A 21,102-nucleotide genomic window follows, 5' to 3' on the forward strand; every position below is an offset into this window, starting at 1 on the left:
AAAAAGTTCCTGGGACAAATTGTTCCGGGTAATTTCGGTGGAAAAGCGGCTAAACTGGGATCCCCAAGCCATGTAATAATCCACACCGGCACCAACGATCTGAGAGCCCAACAGGAGAGAGTGGCTACATCACTACAAACAGTGATTGAAAAGGCCTCAACCACCTTCCCAAATGCTAAAATTATCATCTCCACACTGCTGCCCCGAAAAGACTTCCACCCTGACACTATCCAGCGGGTGAATGCCCACCTCTCCCGCTCCTGTGCACTAAAACCCAATGTGCACCTGGCACACCACCCCACCCTGGACCCCTCATGCCTCTACGACCATGTACATCTGTACAAGACAGCTGTTCCTGTCTTCGCCAGGACCCTGAAAGATGTGGCCCTGAGTCGGAACCACAACAGCACCAGGAGCAACAGAGTCCAACAACCTCGACCCAGACCTTTAAGAAAACACAGTGTACCCCCAGAGAGACTTCCGTCAAGACAACAACACTCTCACATGCTGAGAGCATCCCAACCAGCACTTGAGCATCTCCTCCCAGCCTTCACACCCTCACATCCAGCACATCAGGCCAGGCCAAAGCCACTCCTGCCGACCCCCTGCCCTCCTCATACCACGCAGGCCCCGGGCAGACACAGCTACGCTCAGATAGTGAGCAGAATGTCCACAACAGCACCAGTGCAAGACCCATCAACAGAGCTAAGAGACATCTGTCAGATGCTCAACCTCATCTGCTCACACCTACTGTCATAGGTCAAAACTTATCACCAAAACTAAGACCCCATGGACAACAAAGCATTTATTATAGCATGTTGGAATATTCAAGGCCTGAGATCATCTACCTTTGGCCTCAAAAGCAGAAACCAAGATTTTAACTCAGAAATCAAAAATTCAGACATCATCATCCTGCAGGAGACATGGAGCAGAGGAGACGGACCCACCGGCTGAAAAAAAAAACTTAAAGAAAGAATTAAGAACCCTATCCAACCAGAAACACAGAGATGCTGACAATGAGAACATCCGTCATCTCTATCATGAAAAACTTAAACAATATAGGAATACTTTAAGAAAGAAAAAAGAACAAAACACAAAAAGTCAACTCAGGGAAATTGAAGAATCCTTAGAATCCAACCACTTCTGGAAACATTGGAAGACACTAAACAAAACTTACCATCAAGAATGGAGATGTTTGGATGAACCACTTCTCCAACCTCTTTAGTGATATAAACAAAAATCAGGAACAAAATGCCCTGTATGACAAACTAAGGGTTTTAGAATCAACCATCAAAGACTACCAAAACCCTTTAGACTCTCAAATGACACTAGCTGAACTATTAGACAAGATACAGACCCTGAAATTGCAAAAAGCCTGTGGTGTCGATGGCATCCTAAATGAAATGATTAAATACACAGACCACAAATTCAAATTAGCCATTCTCAAGCTCTTCAACATCATCCTGAGTTTAGGTATATTCCCCAACATCTGGAACAAAGGTCTTATTACCCCAATCCATAAAAACGGAGACAGATTTGACCCTAATAATTACCGTGGTATATGTGTAAACAGCAACCTAGGCAAACTCTTCTGCAACATCCTAAACGGCAGACTAGCCCATTTCCTCAGAGACAGAAATGTCCTGAGCAAATGTCAAATTGGCTTCCAACCTAAATATCGCACATCAGACCATATATACACTCTACATTAATCGACAAGCAAATCAACCAAAACAAAAGTAAAATTTTCTCATGCTTTGTTGACTTCAAAAAAGCTTTTGACTCCATTTGGCATGAAGGTCTTTTCCTTCAATTAATCCAGTGCGGCATCGGAGAAAAAACATATGACATCATCAAATCAATGTACACATACTACACAAACAATAAATTTGCAGTTAAAATTGGTAACAAACACACAGAATTCCTCCCTCAGAGCCGTGGAGTGAGACAGGGCTGCAGCTTAAGTCCCACGCTGTTCAATATCTACATAAACGAGCTAGCGAGAGCTCTGGGTCAGTCTGCAGCACCTGGCCTTACTCTACTGGACACTGAGGTCAAGTGCCTTCTGTTTGCTGATGATCTGGTGCTGCTGTCTCCCACTAGAGAGGGTCTACAGCAGCATCTAGACATCCTGCACAGCTTCTGTCAGTCATGGGCCCTGGCAGTTAACCCCAAAAAGACAAAAATAATGATTTTCCGAAAAAAGACCCAGCCACCAAGACCAACATCATAGTTTTACATTGGACAACATGCTCCTCGAACACACGCAGGACTACACTTACCTTGGCATAAATATTAGCAACACAGGAAATTTTAAAAAAGCTGTTAACGACTTGAGAGACAAGGCACGGAGAGCTTTTTACGCTATTAAGAGAAATATCCACATTGACATCCCAATCAGAATCTGGCTAAAAATCATCAAGACAGTAATCGAGCCCATCGCGCTGTACGGGTGTGAAGTCTGGGGTCCACTCACAGACCAAGAGTTCACCAAATGGGACAAACACCCAATAGAGACTCTGCAGACCGAGCTTTGCAAAATCTTGCTACGAGTTCAGCGCAAAACCCCAAATAATGCTTGTAGAGCAGAATTAGGATTATACCCCCTTGTGATAACCATTCAAAAAAGAGCCATTAAATTCCATGCCCACTTAAAAAATAGCGATGAACAGACCCTCCATCACAAAGCCCTGACCCACCAAGAGCTGAAGCCAGAGAGGAACGCCCTCGGCCGATTGGTCTTAGAGCTGACGTCACAAACTGACAATAAAAACATAGCCAGACCAAACCAAATAATTAAAACACAAAAAGAAAAATACCTCAAACATTGGACAGACGCAACAGACAAACAGAGTAAACTGGAATGCTATTTGGCCCTAAACAGAAGATATGAATTGGCAGGATACCTGAGTAAAGTGAGCGACCCTAAACTGAGGAAAGTCTTGAGCATGTACAGACTCAGTGAACACAGTCTGAGCATAGAGACGGGCAGACACACACACACACACACACACACGCACACACACGCACACACACACTCAGTGACCACAGTCTGAGCATAGAGACGGGCAGACACAGGCAGAGCTGGCTGCCGAGGGAAGAGCGACTGTGCCCTCACTGCTCAGAGAATCAAGTGGAAACAGAGCTACACTTTTTGACTTCCTGCCCCAATTATACAAACATTAGGGACACTTTCTATCCCCTTTTCACAACCCACCAGAAAGACTTCCATCAGAAATCAAATATGGACAAACTCCCACTCCTGCTTGGAGAAAGCCCAGCGAGCTCAGCCCTGGCTGCCCGGTACGTGAGGTCCTGTCACGACCAAAGAGCCTCCAGCAGGACAGAGCTACCAACTGTATAATTATTAGAAGATTAGACATTTTTACTGCTATGTTTAATTTCATGTAATTTTTATCTTCTTTTTATTATTATTTATTCATTTTTATTGTATAGTGTTATGAATGCTTTGGCAATGTAAAGATTTCTTTCACCATGCCAATAAAGCTATTTGAATCTTGAATCTTGAGAGTGAGTGTGTGTGTGTGTGTGTGTGTGTGTGTGTGTGTGTGTGTGTGTGTGTGTGTGTGTGTGTGTACCTTCAGACATGCTCTTCAGCACATGCAGGAAGCAGATCAACATATTCCTGACTTCTGATTGGTCCAGCTTGTCACAGCGGAGTAAAGAACTGCCCAGAACAGCAGCGTGACACTGAGAGCGAGAGAAGAGACGTCACACACTCTCAGGCCACAGCAGCCTCCGGACACTCAAGCCACGCTTGCAACATATTACATATATCAGCAACGTCATCAAGTGTTACTTTTATTTTTGCTGGCAAGGTGTGTTAAAAGCATCTCTTTTCAAATCAAATTGAATTTGGCTTGATCTACTGCAAAAAAAAAATAGTGTGGCTTAAGTGTCCAGAGACATTTTGGGGCAACTGTAAATACACACTGAGGCAATTATAAGCTCTCACACACATGCCTATTCACTCATTACACACACACACACACACACACACACAATACAGAAGCAGAAATGCACTGCATGTGCAAGAACACCTCTTTCCCAACAGGACGTCACAGACAGAGAGGAGAGCAGCTCTACCGGACACACACACACACACGTCTATGCGCTAATGCATCTACCACAGCACAGCGCTGGCCAGAATATCCCCCATGATCCCCTGCCAGCAGATCCGCAGGCTGTGGAAACGCACGTCTCATCATTCTGCAGAGACGCAGACTGAAGCACTGATTCTGGACTTGTTTAAAAGAGAGATCATTTCACAGCCTTCCTTCAGTCAGCAGATCTACTGACTCAACTTCCTGCGACTGGAAGCACAGCTGTGGATTTAGGCAGAAGATCTGCCCCGTTTGAAACACTGATTGAAACGTCTGCTGTCCGCTGGAAGATATCTCGAGGAGGTCATAGAGGTCGATGTATTATCATATTTTCACCCCTGGCTTGTTTGGAGTGTTTGTTTCAGAACCTGGTGTGTTCCCTTTCGAGGGAACTCGCACTGTTTTGGAAGGACACTTTGGGAAACACCCTAACACAACATATAACTGAGCCAATCGTGATTGGTGTTGCATCATGACATAATGTGTGACAGCATACATGGAAGCTACAAAGGGACGATGGCGATGTGACGATGGTATATATATATACACTGAACAAAATTATAAACGCAACACTACTGTTTTTGCGCCCATTTTTCATGAGCTGAACTCAAAGATCCAAGACTTTTTCTATGTACACAAAAGGCCTATTTCTCTCAAATATTGTTCACAAATCTGTCTAAATCTGTGTTAGTGAGCACTTCTCCTTTGCCGAGATAATCCATCCACCTCACAGGTGTGGCATATCAAGATGCTGATTAGACAGCATGATTATTGCACAGGTGTGCCTTAGGCTGGCCACAATAAAAGGCCGCTCTAAAATGTGCAAAGAAATACAAAGAAAAGTGTGTTGACACCCGCCCAGACAACTAAGTTTTTGGTGGTAGTGTGGGACTCGACTATGATGCGGGCACAGATGTCTCCCGCACCCATCGAGTCCACCCTGGCCACGGTGACCAGGATAAAGCTAGTCCAGGGCATCACTGTGAAATTTTTAGAGGTTGTTAGGGCTCATGGCAGCTGCATCCAACGTGATACCATTTGGCCTTCTGCACATGAGGGCCCTGCAGTAGTGGTTAAAAACCAAGTGGTTTTCCCTGAGGGGGAACCCGTACCGCATGATCAGAGTTATGTGCAGATGCCTTCGTTCCCTATCTATGTGGAAGAAACCTTGATTCCTGTCCCAAGGTCCTGTGTTGGGAGCGCCATGTCGGTGGAGGCCACGCCACAGTGCCAAGCTGTTTCGACAGATGCCTCCCTCACAGGCTGGGGTGCGGTACATAAATTGCCTGGAAATGATGGCGGTCTTCCGAGCTCTGAGGAGTTTCCTACCAGACCTTAAGGGTCACCACGTTCTTGTGAGAACAGACAACATGTCGGTGGTGTCCTATCTAAATCATCAGGGGGGGTCTGAAATCACGCCATCAATGCAGACTGGCGCATCAGATCCTCCTGTGGTCTCAGGGGAGACTGTAGTCTCTCTGAGCAACATACATCCCAGGGGACCAAAATCGTCAGGGGCTGAGTCCTGGGGAATGGAGACTTCACCCTGAGGTGGTGGAGTCGATATGCGAGAGGTTCGGCCCAGGGGAAGAGGATCTATTCATGTCTCGAGAGGTTTGGACTCCACTGGGGTTGGATGTCATGGTGCAGATGTGGCCGAGTCGGCGCCTGTATGCATTTCCCCCGGTCGCTCTGCTCCCCGGAGTTCTGGAGAGGGTCTGTTGAGATGGGGTCAGTCTACTCCTAGTAGCCCTGTTGTGGCTGGCCCGAGTATGGTTCTCAGACATAGAATCGCTCCTGGACGGCCCTCCATGGGAGATTCCCATCATGAAGGACCTGCTTTTGCAGGAAAAGGGCTCAATATTCCACCCTCGGCCAGAGCTATGGAAACTATGGGTCTGGCCCCTGAGGGCGCACAGTACAGAGAGGCTGGCCTGTCAGCAGGAGTAGTTGAGACCATACTCAGCTCCAGAGCTCCCTCCACGAGGAAATTGTATGGCCTAAAATAGATTTTAGCCAAGAACCTTTCATTCAAGGTAGCTTTCATCCTAGCTATCACTTCTCTTAAAAGAGTAGGATATCTTCAAGCCCTCTCTATATCTCCTGAGTGCCTGGAGTTTGCCCCGGGAAGGGTTAAGGTTATCTTGCATCCCAGGCCGGGCAATGTGCCTAAGGTGCCTTCCCAATGTGGCACTTTCATCAACGCAAGGGGCACGAGTGCTCTCGTCCTAAGTGTGCCTGTGACAGCTTCACACTAGGACAGGCAGGGTTCATTGTGACATAGTGGGTATTCGTTCCCTTGAAAGGGAACGTCTCAGGTTATGACTTTCTCCCTTACTTTGGTTCGTTTAAGCATTTATGAGCACGGCAATCGCTCTGAGTTCGTCACATTCCGATTGAATATAAACTAAATGATTCAGAAATCAATCCAACCCAACGGACCATGAGCTATCATAATTGCAAGAATGCTGATTCCCGCTCTAACTGCATTTTAAATATATATGTTATCAGTTAGAGCGGGAATGACGTCTACAGTTTTATCAGCATCTCGACAGCTACAGATAAAGCCACACTAAGCTTGCGGAGTGAACCTGTCAATCATCTTGATGGATGACGCAGAAGAAACTGACCAATAAGAGGACAGTTTTATTCACATGTGACTTGCATAAACACATTTTGGTACGCTTTGAAATGTTGCCTTGTGAAAGCAAACAGAACCAATCCAAATGTATATTTATGCAAAAAAAGCTGAGACAGGCATCCTGTTAAAATTCACTAGTATTCCTGTAGGAGCCTCTGTCTCTGCTTACCATGCACAAAAACCACAAATGCCTGTGAACTGAGGGTGATGTCTGATCACGTGTCCTTATATTTGCAGGCTTACAAGTCAAGCTTATTCTTATTCTATCATTCTAGCTTCAAGCTAGCTTCCCAGCGCAGCCCTCAGGAACGAAGCAGACTTGTATCTGAAAAGCTTTGTCCCGTTCAAACTCGGTCCTGTGGCTGGGGGAAAGGAGGATCAGTGAAGCCACACACACTGGGACAGAGCAGGGTGAGAGGTCACATGTGAGCGGTTCTAGCAAGGGTCAGAGGTCAGAAATGATGTAATACTTGTGTAGGGTGTGTGTGTTGCTCAGACGGTATAGACAGCAGAGAGAAGTCCATGGTCTGGCGTTTGAGACGAGCGGAGAGCGACGTCTCCTCAGAGTCAGTAAAGAAACGTAGAACGTTGGCAGAGTGACGGCGCGTGAAACCAGCCCGCTGAGAGCAGCAGGAGACACACAACCACAGGTTAGCGCACACACACACACAGGTTAGCATGCACACACACACACGTACACAATCAGAGACACACAGAGAGAGAGACACACGCACACACACACCAACAGGTTAGCACACACACACACACACACACACACACACACACACACACACACACACACACACACACACACACACACACACACACACACACACACACACAACAAAACAGTAATGGTCCATTAGTAGTACTGTACTCAGTCAGGTCATGTGGGCGGTACCTTGTCGAGGGGGTGTGGCTTGTCAACGCTGCGCTCTGATAGGCCGTTCCCGGAGTCTGTGCTGATGAGGGAGCAGCGCGAGTCCGTTTGTCGTCCGGAGCTGATGCTTGGAGTGTGTGGAGACACTGACAAACACAACACACTTCAACACACTGTACACACTCACTCTTCAGGGAGATTCAACCACAAATAACCATGTGAAGCCTGACTTACGAAATAATACAACATTATCTAATGTAATGGGACAGTTTAATGACCTTTAGAATAAAACAATATTGTAAAAATGTATATTTTTGTGAACAAAATATAAAAAAAATCAAAAAAAGTTTGCATGTGTTTTTTGATGAGTATCATACTTGATACATCAGGCTTTTGTGACTCATATAGTCTGATATAGTGGGAATATGAAGCTCAGACTCGAGGAGGAAAAAACTATTTAATTTTATTCCGATTTTTTTCAAAATATGCAATTTGGTGCAGATATTGTTTTTATATGGTCAAAAAGATAAATCATAAATCAATGACACTTTTATAACAGTATAGCAACTACTTACATAAAATCATATAAATGTCAGTCATCACTCTATATCTGCCAATAATGTCTTAGTAAGAAAATATTCAAATGCTTAGTTTTATGATCAAAGCTCTGTAGTTTTAAAACATATAATGCAGTGCAATACATGATGATTGGAAAGATGAACAAATAAACCTTCCTCAAAAGCCTGATGATCATATTTGACCAATAAATGATTATGGATAATCTAGTAAACCTGCTTCAGTCAAGTAATTGGTCATCTTGAAATATTACTCACAATATCAAAGTTATTCTTGCGTTTCCTTGATAAAATCAGAGTCCTATGGTGTGTGGTGTGACAGCAGAGGGCCTCACCTGTTCCTGAAATCACTCCGAACACCTCTTTTTGCAGGCCGCCGTCCACTGGACTGACTGAGTGTTTGGTGGGTGTCGTCATCACATGATCATCACGGCCGTTCTGAAGCGATACACAGAGAAATCAGTGTGAAGAACCCCATACACTGTCCAGCAATGCATACTTCACTACACGTTTCTCTAGCATGGTAGAAAACCTTGTTTTTTTACTCTGAGAATTACATTGCAAGAATGAGAAATGTGTGAATAGGAATTCAAAGATCAAGATGAATCTTCAATTTAGACCTTTTTCAATGGGTATGTGAAGTATGAAGTTATTAGGATTTTTTAAATGCTTTTGAAAGAGTCTCTTCTGCTCATCCAGGCTGCAGTTGTTTAAGCAAATATATGGTAAAAATAGTGAAATATTATTATAATTTAAAATGTCTGTTTTCTATGTGAATAGTAAAGTGTAATTTATTCCTGTGATCAAAGCTGAATTTTCAGCATCATTACTCCAGTCTTCAGTGTCACATGATCCTTCAGAAATCAGTATAATATGATGATCTGATGCTCAAGAAACATTTATGATTATTATCAATGTTGAAAAGAGTTGTGCTGCTTCATATTTCTGTTGAAACATTTATTTTTCAGGATTCTTTGAAACATTATAAATGTCTTTACTGTCACTTTTGATCAATTTAATGCGTGGCTGAATATAAGTATTCATTTCTTTCAAAAGAATAATCTACTGACCCCAAACTTTTGAATGCTAGTGTAGATACATGCAAGTGGAAAAAAGTCCCTCTGTGGTGAAAATCAAGTTTATTAATGTTGTTCATGTGTCTATGTGGTGGTTTTAATGTGCTTTAAGACAAACCATGTGTAAATTCATAAGTCGACAGCATTGCTGAGTATTTCCTCCTTAAAACTGCAGTGAACCAAAGACAGTGTCAAAAACACGCTTTGAAATCGCTGGTGTTTCTGACGTCACAAACTACCTTGTACCCAATCAGATCAACGTGTGATCGTCAACCAGTGGATCTCTGAGCTGAGTGAGTGAGTGGAGGCGGGGCTCATTTGCATATGCATAGAACCGTGAATACTAAATAAGGCAAGGGTGTAGAGTTACATTCAAGATATTTTAAGACATGAAGAATTTTCTTTTAAGGAAAAAACATTTAAATATGTCATTTTGGTGATCAAAGGTGAGTTTTAAGGGATAAAATAATTGACTACAGGGGAACTTTAATAACAGAGAATCAAATGAAAATCTAACTGAATTAAAGCAACACTAGGTGTCAGTCTCACCATGTTAGTCTGGCTGGTCGCAGGAGCCGCGTCGCTGATGTTGAGTCTGTGGACGTTTTCTAGCATCAGACTGAACAGAGGCAGATACAGCGTAGCCAAGCGAGCCTGCTGACCCTGAAACACACACACATCTCGTATTTAAAGGTGCATTGTGTAATATTTGGGAGGATCTGTTGACAGAAATGCAATATCATATACATAACTATCAGTGGTGTATAAAGACCTTACTTAATGAACCGTTATGTTTGTATTTCCTTAGAATGAGGCATTTCTCTCTACACACACCGCGGGTCCGCTTACATCGACATGTTTCTACAGTGGCCCTAAACGGACAAACGCATTTCGTCACTATGTTGTTCTTCGTCCAAAGAAACTAGCTAAAGTCAGCGGATAAAACACGGACACAATGATGAACACGTAACAATGTTATTCGCAATAACATAATTTTACTGAATAATTAAGTAAACCTAATTTCCTAATTTATCTTTGTAAAGAAACCTCATTGCTAAACTGGCTACTCGCTGCTGTCTCAGACGACGACATCACTTCCTGTCGGCCACTGTAACTTCTGTTGGGTGCAATTCACAACCTCACCACTAGATGCCGCAAAAAATCCCACACTGCACCTTTAACACAAGCACCAGAATGGCACACAATGCGCTGAAGCATGAGTGTTGCTGGCTCACCTTGGAGGAGTAGCGGTCGTCGAAGGCGTGTTTGATCATCAGGTTCTTCAGCACCTGTAGTGCGATCTGACGCACGTCTCTGAACTCCTGCATGGCTCCGCCCACTTCCCTCAGCAACAGGCCCACCAGGAAGTGATGCTTACAGAAGTCATCGGTTAAAGAGTAGTCCAGCTGAAGATCTGACAGAGAAACAACACATCACTCCTGAGCTCGAGAAACTGAGTGTTTCCAATAGTTTGGCCATTCAGACATCAAATAAATAGTTTTTCACTCTCTCGTGACCGTGGTGCATGTGAATGTTTTAAATGAATGTGAATGAGACGAGAGAGCTAAGGCGAGGGAAGATTTTAAAAACACACACGAGTGTTAGTAAGGGCCACTTTTTGGTGACGCTATTATTATTCTAGTATATAGGAAAGTCAAAATAAAAAATAATAATCTGGTAGTGTATATTAGAGCAGTGCGTCTCAAACTTTCGGACTCCCTCCATTGACAACAGTATTCAAAGGCCACATGACTCGATTCTTACTAATTCGTCTTTTTTATCTTTTAAATCATCCTTTGTAAAACAGCCTATTGCTTATGCATGTTCAAAAAAGTCTTCAGGTTTCGTCAGAGGCCACACAGCATCACAAAATATTTCATCCTTTATTGTTTTTATTTTAGTGTTACATTTTTATGGTTTAATTAATTGGTAACACTTTACAATAAGGTTCGTTAGTTAACATTAGTTAACTACATTAGTTAATATGAACTAATGGATTGCTTATGGTTAGTTCATGTTAGTTAGTACATTAACTAATGTTAACTAATGAACCTTATTGTAGAGTGTTACCAATTAATTATTACACTTTTATCAACTTATGAAGCCCCTGCAGTTCAAACCCTGCCGTAACGTAATGTTTAATCAATCAATACTTTTTGTTTCTCTTTGTATTATTACATCACTATAGTACAACATTATTCTTTTTAACTCAAGTTCAGGCTAAAAGTTAGTAATCTAAAAGTAGTCTGATTATTTTACCTTCAATGATTACATTACTATAGTTTTCATCATGTAATTAATTATTGGACTACAATTTAAAGTAATCCACCCAGCAATGGCTCTAACTAACATAAACTAGCATGCATTTGTATGCATTTATGTTTTTACATATTTACGTTTTTATTATTTACATGCATTTATGAGTAATGCACTTGTTACAGTAATTATTCATTTGTTAACTTTAGCTAATATAAATACAACTGTTCATTGTTAGTTCATGTTAGCTCAGGTCCATTTAAATAATATTAACACATTAACATTAAAGGTGGTATCAGCGATTTCAGGCCCAAACATAAATGATCACATTCATCTAATATTTCGCTAGCTGCACGCCCCATAAGCATGCTGTCAAAAAACCGCGTCTCTCTAGGTAGCCTAGGCTCTGAGATCTATTAGATGAAATATTAGATGAATGTGATCATTTATGTTTGGGCCTGAAATCGCTGATACCACCTTTAATATTAATAAATTCTTTACTAGGAATTTTCATTGTTAGGTCGGGTTTATTAATGCCACACACTGAGCGATATCAGCCAATTCACATTCAACCAATATTCCCCAATCGCTCTGACTATAACGTGTGTTTCTGATCACCTTGAAAGCGCTGGATTCGACCCTTCCCGAACGGCATGGGCAGGTTGAGAGGAACGTAGTGTTCATGATTACAGACCACCTTCAGAAACTCAAACTTATACTCATACAGCGTCTGAGAGAGAGAGAGAGAGAGAGAGAGAGAGAGAGAGAGAGAGAGAGAGAGAGAGAGAGAGAGAGAGAGAGAGAGAGAGAGAGAGAGAGAGAGAGAGAGAGAGAGAGAGAGAGAGAGAGAGGGAGGGAGGAAGACGTCAGATGGGAAATATTTCTGAGATATTAGATTAGAAAAACAGATCCAACAGCAAAAAAAATAGTCAGAATCTCATTTGCAGTTGTTCATCGTGTGTGAACAGATGTAAATTACTTTGCAGTCTCCAGGCACAAAGCAGGTGATGTAGTTGTTGATCTGCTTGAACACGAACCCTCGGTCCATGAAGGTGAAACAGCGCTGGTGAAGACAGACCATGCTTGAGTTAATTGACTGATTCAACACACACATTTATCCTCAAAACACTGCTGTCATCGTTAACTAAAACTGAAACAAAATAAAGCCGATTGACCTTCCCTTACCTGTTAACCCACCCTTAAACCGACCCACACCACCAAACCTGTGCTAACCTCACCCGTATCCACCGGTTTTACAATACAACATCGACACAAGTACATTCTACCTAACAATTATTATTTTTAATGTAAGCACATTGTAATTAAAGACACCTAGCATAAAGTGGGATCAAAATATTATTTTAATATAATACTACAGAATATAATCAATACTAAAATAACAGAGTCCAGTTATTATTATTGGAAAAAAATACTATTTTAATGTAAAATGAAAAAGCGAGCATTTAATTATAATATATTAAATTATAACACTATACGTTATAATAAAAGTATTATTTAACAGAACAACAGTAAAATCACAATACTAACATTTACGGTTGCCTTAATTTCTTTGTTTTCAAATGTTAAAACATTGAGCTTTTATTTTGGCGGAAAACCACAGGAAAGGATTCTCATTATGAATTTGGGAGGATGGTTGGCGCCCATTGCGTTCCCAAATGTAAATTATAAGCAACTCAAACACAGACAGCACTTGTAAAAGTAGCATAAACTGTGAATCAAATCACAGTGCTGTGCTTTACTCTGAAACATGCAGTGCATCAGAGTATATATTTATATAATACATCACAATCATTAATGATCACATCAAGCCGTACTACAGTACACTCTCACAATCACACATTGTCAATATACATCAAACAAGTTACCAAGCCACAGTGTTTCAACGCCTATTTTTGCTCTCATTTGGAGCTCTGAACCCTGGCTAACATGCTAATAATGTCATGCAATCCATGCATGAAATGAACGTATTAGAAAACATAACATTTTGCAGTTTATTTAGTACTTGTTTGAGGCCATTTGATGATTTCAATCATCATACAGTAGCCAACCAACCCCCAAAAAAAAATTTCTCAGATTTAAGCAATTCAAGTGAGTTATACTTTTAAGATCTGAAAATACGGAAATGCGTATAAATACGAAAAAAAAAAAATATAATCACATTCCTGAGTGTCTCAAACTAATGTGCATCTTGTTACTCTGAGAAGGTCTCAGTTATTGGGTTATAGCAGTACCGCATTTTGGTTTGTGGTTGATGTGAACCGAATTCAGAGGAAAGCTGCTACTGATGAAGTACATTTTGCAGGAATCTATTTCTCGAGTCTTGATGACACTGACGGCAACATAACAGCGTGTGAAAGCAGACCAGCGCTCACCTTGATGAAGACAGCGAGGCTGTGATTGGCGTTTCGTGTGGCGTCCAGGTTGTCTTTGTATTTCTGTGTGATGTGAGGCATCAGCATAGTCACCAGTGTCTCCACAGAGTGATAGAAGGACGCTGAGAAACGCTGGCTCCTCGAAACCTACAGGAGACGGGGTCAGGGGTCAGAGGTCAGGATCATGTGGTGGTTTAGACATATACTAATGAAAAAAAGTTCAGAAATCTTTACATTTTCAGAAGAACACATGACTGATGTTTGCCAAGACAAAAAAACGCTGACTTGTACTGACCTTGGCCTTGCCAGTCTCAATCAGGTACTGGGCCATAGACTTGACTAAAACCTCACAGAAATACCAGGAGTACTAGAGTAGAGAGAACACAGCATTCATGAGGATCTTCCATACACAACACAGGAGCAGCCGCTAAATATCTACTGATGGTTTGAGCCGATGGCCCTGTAGTCTGTGTTTACATTTTTTTTTTGAAAATTTGAAACAAATTTTGAATTTGAAACAAATTCGTAACTGCCTATTTTATTTTTTTATTCCATGGCGGAAACAAGATTTCATAGACAAGTAGGCTGTAGAGAAAAGTCTTCGGCCTATACTTGTAACTAACTTTTGATGGAGATATACTTAAGATAAGTGTAATTAAGTATTCAAAGTGTACCTTTCTTGTAGTTGTATTCACTGTTTTGATAGAGTGGCTTATTAAATCCTTTTTCCACACATATTGGCTTCTTTGAGGAAGTACTTTTCAGCATATGTTTTACATATGTCATATGTTACAACAAATTAGCTTTGGGGTGAAATAGCTTAGAGAAAATAGTACACTGGTGGAAATTATCATTTGTGTGCCATTGACCCACACAGACACAGAAAAAACATTTGGCTAATTTTACTGACAGTTCCTCCATGGTGTGAGTAAACTACTGTATGAGCATCATGTTATATTAACTTTAAAAACAAGTATACTTTCAGTATAAAAACTATTCAACAGGTTTACTGAGAGTATAAAGCTAGTAAACTAACAGTACCTGTAAGTTCAATTGTAGTATAGTTTCACAGTATAGTTGCAATAGAAAAAAACAAGTAAAAGTTTACTACTGTTACACTTAAAGTACACCTAAAAGTATACTCTTATGTACTAAAAGTGGAACAGTTTAGTCCTAAGAATTTTTGAAATAGTACACTTACAAATACACTATTAGTACGTTGATTTTAGTAGACTTACTACATAAAGTATACTTTACTTAAAGGTATAGCGGAGGATTTTCTTTTTCCGGGTGGGTAGTGTAAACTATTGGTCCACCTAAGTGTCAATCATTCTGGTGATATGTAACGTAAGGCCGTCGTACGTGCTCGTCCCTTAGTTTTCGCTTTCTGCGCATGCGCACTTTCAGGTGTTTATGTGTGGTGGTGAGCTAGAGTTACGGTTTAAGCCATTCATTGAAGCTCGCCGTTTCACCGGGTCCTTTGAAAGTGTCTGAGGGTCGCAAGAGAAAAAGTTTGTACGAACTGTATGAGAAGAAGAGAAAGGCCTGAGAAGAGAGAAACAAGATCAGAGTGTTTTTGGGAGATTGTTTCACACGATGGCGTGCGCTGAAAACACAGGTTGGGCTTCCCACTGATGCCTCAGTCGCGAAGTTTCTACTCGACAGGTAAAGTTTGGCATGCTATTTGGAGAAAAAGTGCAAATCTTCTTTTGGAAAGTAATCTTGTATGAGCGATGCCGACAGCAACTTGTAAACAGAGCGTGCACGAGGAGAACCTCGCACACGTTTAATAGGCGTTCCCTCTCGGGAGCAGGTAGTGTGTTGCGCATGTGCATTTTTTCAAAAAGTGGAGAGGGCGGTTCTTATCTAAAATTCGGAAAGATCCTCCGCTATACCTTTAAGTTTTCTTAATAAAATGAACTTAAAAAAATGTTTCTTTTTTTTATCAGGGGTGCTGAATCTGATTCAGTAGTTGCACCTTCAGGAGTTTGTTGCTGGTGAGGAAATCCGTCGAGGGTTTCAGGATGGTGGTCATGGCTTTTGCCAGTTCCTCATGGACAGTTTTACCATTGGTTAAGTTTGTCTCTGTCTTCAAAACATACTGTACACACACAAAACACAAGAAAACAAGAATGACGAAGATTCAGGGTCACAATCAGGATTATTTGTTTTACATCACAAGAGGCACGTCATGATGCAGCTCACCTTTACATAGGAACGCAAGTGATGCTCCAGGCCCTCTTCATGACACTGAGCCACGACATGGATCATCACCCTGACCAGACCAGATCAGACCAGACCAGACCAAAGCAGACCAAAGGAGACCAGAGCAGAGCAGACAGACACACAAAGTGAGTAACAGACCTGGGTTATCATCCTTAACCAACACTACAACTCATACATTTCTGTTAATCGAAATAAAGCTGAAATAAAATAAAATAAAATTAAGCTGAAATTAAAAAAAATAAAATAATAATAATAATAAAATAACAATAAAATAGAATAAAGCTAAAATAAAATAATATATTAAAAAAATAAATGAAAAAGTTTAAGCACTAAAATTACTAACTGAAAAAAAGTAAAAGTAAAAAAATTATAAAAAAAAAAATAAAAGTAAAAAAAAAAATATATATATATATATATATATATATATATATATATATTTATATAAAATGAAAAATATTGAGTTGGCAAATAAATTAATTTAAGTTGAAGCACTAAAATTACTAACATGAAATAAATAAAAACTAAAACAGAAATAAAGTAAACCAAAATGTAATCGTTAAAAAAACACAATAAAAATGACAAAACTACATAACAAAATTATCAAAAATTAGACTTAAACAAATTTAAAAATGTAAAAATAAAAGCTAATTAGACATATTATTAAAAAACAATTGTAGTATATAAATGGCCTCATTTTATCTTAAGTCTCTTTAACTACTATGAATTAACATTTAAATGATTTATTTTACACAATGCACTTTTTGTGTACATAGATGTTTTTACATTGTACTTGTATTTAAAAAATACCTGCATGTAATTACAGCTGTAATTAATTTCTGTAATACAATAACACTGTTGCCCTTCCCTTACCTGTTAACCCACCCTTAAATAGACACCACCAAACCTGTGCTAACCTCAATAGCAGCACAAGTGTTTTACAATACAACTCAACACAAGAAGTGCATTGTACCTGACTATTATTATTTTTAAATGTAAGTACTTAGTAGTTAAAGACACCTAATATAAAGTGGGACCTAAATGATACTAAAATAACTGAAAGACCTGGTGACGTTCACAGCAACATCTTCCAGGCCGGAGGTGGTGAGCACACGAAACAGCTGGTTGAGGATGGTGGGGAGGAACTTCACCATCACATGAGCCTCCATGGCGTGCAGACTCTAATAGAGAGAGGGAACTGTGATCTCGGCACTGAACAAACACCTGCAGCTCTCAAACATCCTCAAGAAGGACAACCGTCTAGGTTACTAATGCAACCCCCGCTCCCTGAAGGAGGGAACGGAGACGTTAATAGTCAGTAACGGACAAATTGGGATCTCACCTGAGAGCCCAATCACCTTCAAGTGCTAACAGAACGAGCCAATGCACGTTGGCTATTGATATTTGCATTGCAAACCGCACCCCCGCTTCCGGGTATATAAGGGCTTGTATGCGATACTCACATCAAGTTTTCGCTGAGGAGCCGAGACGGTGTCCCGGCTGTCAGCGGAGGTACAGGAGTTGTGGTGACGGGTATTAACAATCTGTTCCCTCCTTTAGGGAACGAGGTTACAATAGTAACCTAGACTTTCCCTATCAGCCAGTCACGTTCAACGTTAATCATCAGTGACTGACGAATCGAGATCCCTATGGAAGACGCCACAACTACTGACTCCTTCCAGCGTCCTGAGTTCTTTTCACCCTTACAGTGAGATCATTGGATAACACTGGGAAAGCGTGCCTATTCCAATTTTGGAAAGGGACGCTGCGGGGTCCACTCACTGCCCTTATGCTGGGTACACACCAAAAGATTTTTTACATCTTATAAGATTTTCAAAATGTGATAGACCACAAACATGAGGACAAAAAATCCTAGATTTAAGCGTTTTGCTCCTATAGTGTGTGGTGTGCCATGATGTGACAAAGACAGCACACCACACACAAACAGATTTTCAACCAGATTCTCGACTGTGAACACAGGAAATCTCGCAAAATCTCGCGAGACTTCAGAATAAGCATGGCGGATGATATGCAGCAAGAGATTATGATGATAGTGTTTGGAATGATTTTCACAGAAAATTCACAAAAAAAAACAAACAAAAAAAAACATTGTACCCACCATTATATATAGCCTTTTATACAGAAATATATTCATTCTTTATTGTCTTTTTTTATTCTTTATTGGAATTATTATCTCTTTAGAAAAAGTTATTTAATCCCTCTATAGAACCTCACTGAACCCTTGTAACACTAAGCTTCCTGCATGTGTGTGTGTGTGTGTGCGTGAGAGAGAATGACCGTGTCTTCCATCATCTCGCTTTCTGATTGGATATAGTTTACTTTCACGTGATAATCTCCAGAGCGTGCGCGCGTTTGTCCTCGGGGTCCCCCCCACACATCAGGATTTCTGATCGTAAATATTAAACATGTTGAATATTTACGATTCGCGATCGGGACGGCTCCGACGTTCTTCCGAGCAGGTTTGGACACTCTTAACACACCTCACACCAAGGGAAAATCTGATAAGATAATCTGTTGAACCATCAAGATAAATCAGCCCGATTATCTTTTGGTGTGTACCCAGCATTAGGGAGGTAACGTGTGGAGTTACTCATATGGACTGACCGTGAGGGTACTACATATGGAAGATCTCTGAAGTAGATCCCACGGGAGAGGTTTCACTTCAAATCATAGGCTTGCCTAGCAGAGGAGCTCTTGCTGAATGGACAGTGTCAATACCACTGGGGGTAATACACTTAAACCCTTCGCATCCCATCCAGAGACCACACGTGGAGCTTCCAGAGATCTGGAGAAGGGTGCCAGATGATGCCAAGTCCCTGAGAAAGCAGATCCTTCCTCAGGGGAATCCACCAGGCTGTCAAGAGGAGCATGAATCCTGAGAAGTCCAGTTGGGCCAGTAAGGCGCTGGTAACCAAATACGTATTGTGCACAAGTTTTATTAACTAAATCACGAACATAACTAATCTAAGCACACACACATACATACATGCATAGGTAAAATGGTGATTTGACAGAATGAAAGCAGAAGCAGGAAATTGAACTATGGAAAAGATTCATTGAACCTGAAAAGAACCATCAGCTTATCATTTTCAGAGAACCTTACTAAAAGTATACTTGCATGGCCTTTACAGTGAAACATATCGTAAAGTTCCTGAAGAAGGATTTTTGATGGTCCCATGAGTCTCAAATGATTTCTTCGCCGTTGACTGAAGAAAAGTGGGTGAATTTTTAAATAGAGTGGTTTGTTTGACCCTGGTCTGGTTGGGAAAACAAGGCCGTCAGTTCTTAATCTGACTCACACAACGCTACTCTCCCCGAAGGGGGCAACGCAGCCGAATCATCATCTCCAGATGATTCAAACCCGTCCTCCGATGCGGCGATCGACATCCGATCATCCGCCGGAGCCCCAAATGAGATGCTGGGACCCCCGTGAGAAGACCCAGCGATTGCCACCGGAAGCTCCACAGCCTTCCCAGCCCCCCACTATGATCCTCAGGTCACCCTGTGTATTGACCAATGAGGCCTTCTGTTGGCCACCAGAGGTCCAAGATTGGGGAATAGCAGAGGGGACTCCACCTCTTTCAAGGTATCTTAAGTCTCGACTTCAACATCGCAAGGGTCATCTTCCCACAGTGGGTGCAGTACTCATCTAAAAACGCTCCCTCAGCGTGCTTCGGCCCAGACACGTGAGGCAGAGAGTATAGCTGTCAGACGGGCCAGGAAACGACTGCATCCAGAGGTACACCGGTCGAACGACATCTTGAAAAAGATGTAATGTCACACACCCGTGATTTGCTCTTTTAGAGAAATTAGCTCTGTTGTGTTGAAGCGCCCTGGGGAAGCACCAGCCGTGCACACTTAGCAGTCGCGATCTCCGCTGGAACATGCAGTCACACTGGAACTAACTCGATCTGTTGACCACAACGATGATTATAGAGCAGAGAGAAACAACGTCCACTCGGCTCCTCAGCGAAAGCTTGATGTGAGTATTGCATGCAAGCCCTTATATACCCAGGAATTGAGGTGAGGTTTGCAATGCAAATCTCACTAGCCAATGTGCATTGGCACATTCTGTTACCACTTGAAGGTGATTGGGCTCTCAGGCGAGATCCTAATTCATCAGTCACTGATGATTAACGTCAAACGTGACTGACTGATAGGGAAAAGGAAGTACCTTCAGGTATTTGACCAGTTCTCCTCCTGATTGGCCCGTGGCTTCAATACTCTGGCAGTGATGAAAAAAGTTATGCAGATGTTGATCCTGATGAAAAAACAAGCACCAATCAGGACTAAAAATAATGAATACATAAGTCCGTTTATGAGTTTGTATGAGACTCTGTGAAGATGTGCAAGTAGATGCTACACACCTGTGTGTATACAGTGGACACCAGCTGAGTGGAGACTTTGAGCAGCGGCCTCCCACTATCCACCCACTTCACCTCCTGACCGGTGTGCTGCTGTAACACACACACACACACACACACACACACACACACACACACACACGCACGTACGCACGCACGCACACACACACACACACACACACACATTTAATTAATGCACACGGCCCTATAGTCACCATGGAAACAACATTGACGGTTCTTGTTTTTTTATGGAATATTGCAGTGTTTATCATAAATGATTTATCGGTGCATATTGCTCTTTCCTTCTCTGATCACATCACTAACAGGAGATCCACCAATAGCAAACCACAACCATCCAATCAATTCCCCACGGACAAAATCAATTTTAGAGGTTAAGCTTTGGGAATCATATTGGCAGTTGGTTAAGGCTGGTTTAGGTTAGTTTTCAGGCACTTCAATTAGAAATAAGGGTGACAGAAGGCTGCTTAAGTACCTGTACACTTCAACGTTGTACACTTTTCTAATTCACCACCAAACAAAATATGTTAA

The 21,102-nt window shown here is 41.5% G+C and overlaps 1 protein-coding gene across 3 annotated transcripts in view; it reads right to left on the bottom strand.

Annotated features, from left to right (window-relative positions):
• LOC308691961 (dedicator of cytokinesis protein 9) overlaps positions 1-21,102 on the bottom strand; it is a 146,641-nt gene that overhangs the window by 33,148 nt on the left and 92,391 nt on the right. For 2 of the 3 annotated variants that reach the window (XM_081367573.1, XM_081367572.1), the window contains exons 22-35: positions 20,557-20,646; positions 20,364-20,450; positions 17,234-17,349; positions 16,151-16,220; positions 15,924-16,046; positions 14,241-14,312; positions 13,946-14,092; positions 12,532-12,615; positions 12,171-12,282; positions 10,532-10,710; positions 9,846-9,959; positions 8,556-8,658; positions 7,667-7,791; positions 3,600-3,711 (exon numbers count right to left, since the gene is read on the bottom strand). In XM_081367573.1, coding sequence (XP_081223699.1) covers positions 3,600-3,711; positions 7,667-7,791; positions 8,556-8,658; positions 9,846-9,959; positions 10,532-10,710; positions 12,171-12,282; positions 12,532-12,615; positions 13,946-14,092; positions 14,241-14,312; positions 15,924-16,046; positions 16,151-16,220; positions 17,234-17,349; positions 20,364-20,450; positions 20,557-20,646 — 1,534 coding nt within the window. The remainder of the gene's footprint in view (positions 1-3,599; positions 3,712-7,666; positions 7,792-8,555; positions 8,659-9,845; positions 9,960-10,531; positions 10,711-12,170; positions 12,283-12,531; positions 12,616-13,945; positions 14,093-14,240; positions 14,313-15,923; positions 16,047-16,150; positions 16,221-17,233; positions 17,350-20,363; positions 20,451-20,556; positions 20,647-21,102) is intronic. The other variant, XM_081367574.1, reaches the window with a different exon arrangement.

The sequence above is a fragment of the Scardinius erythrophthalmus genome (assembly GCF_964197995.2).
Source record: "Scardinius erythrophthalmus genome assembly, chromosome: 6".
In the NCBI taxonomy this organism is placed as follows: Eukaryota; Metazoa; Chordata; class Actinopteri; order Cypriniformes; family Leuciscidae; genus Scardinius; species Scardinius erythrophthalmus.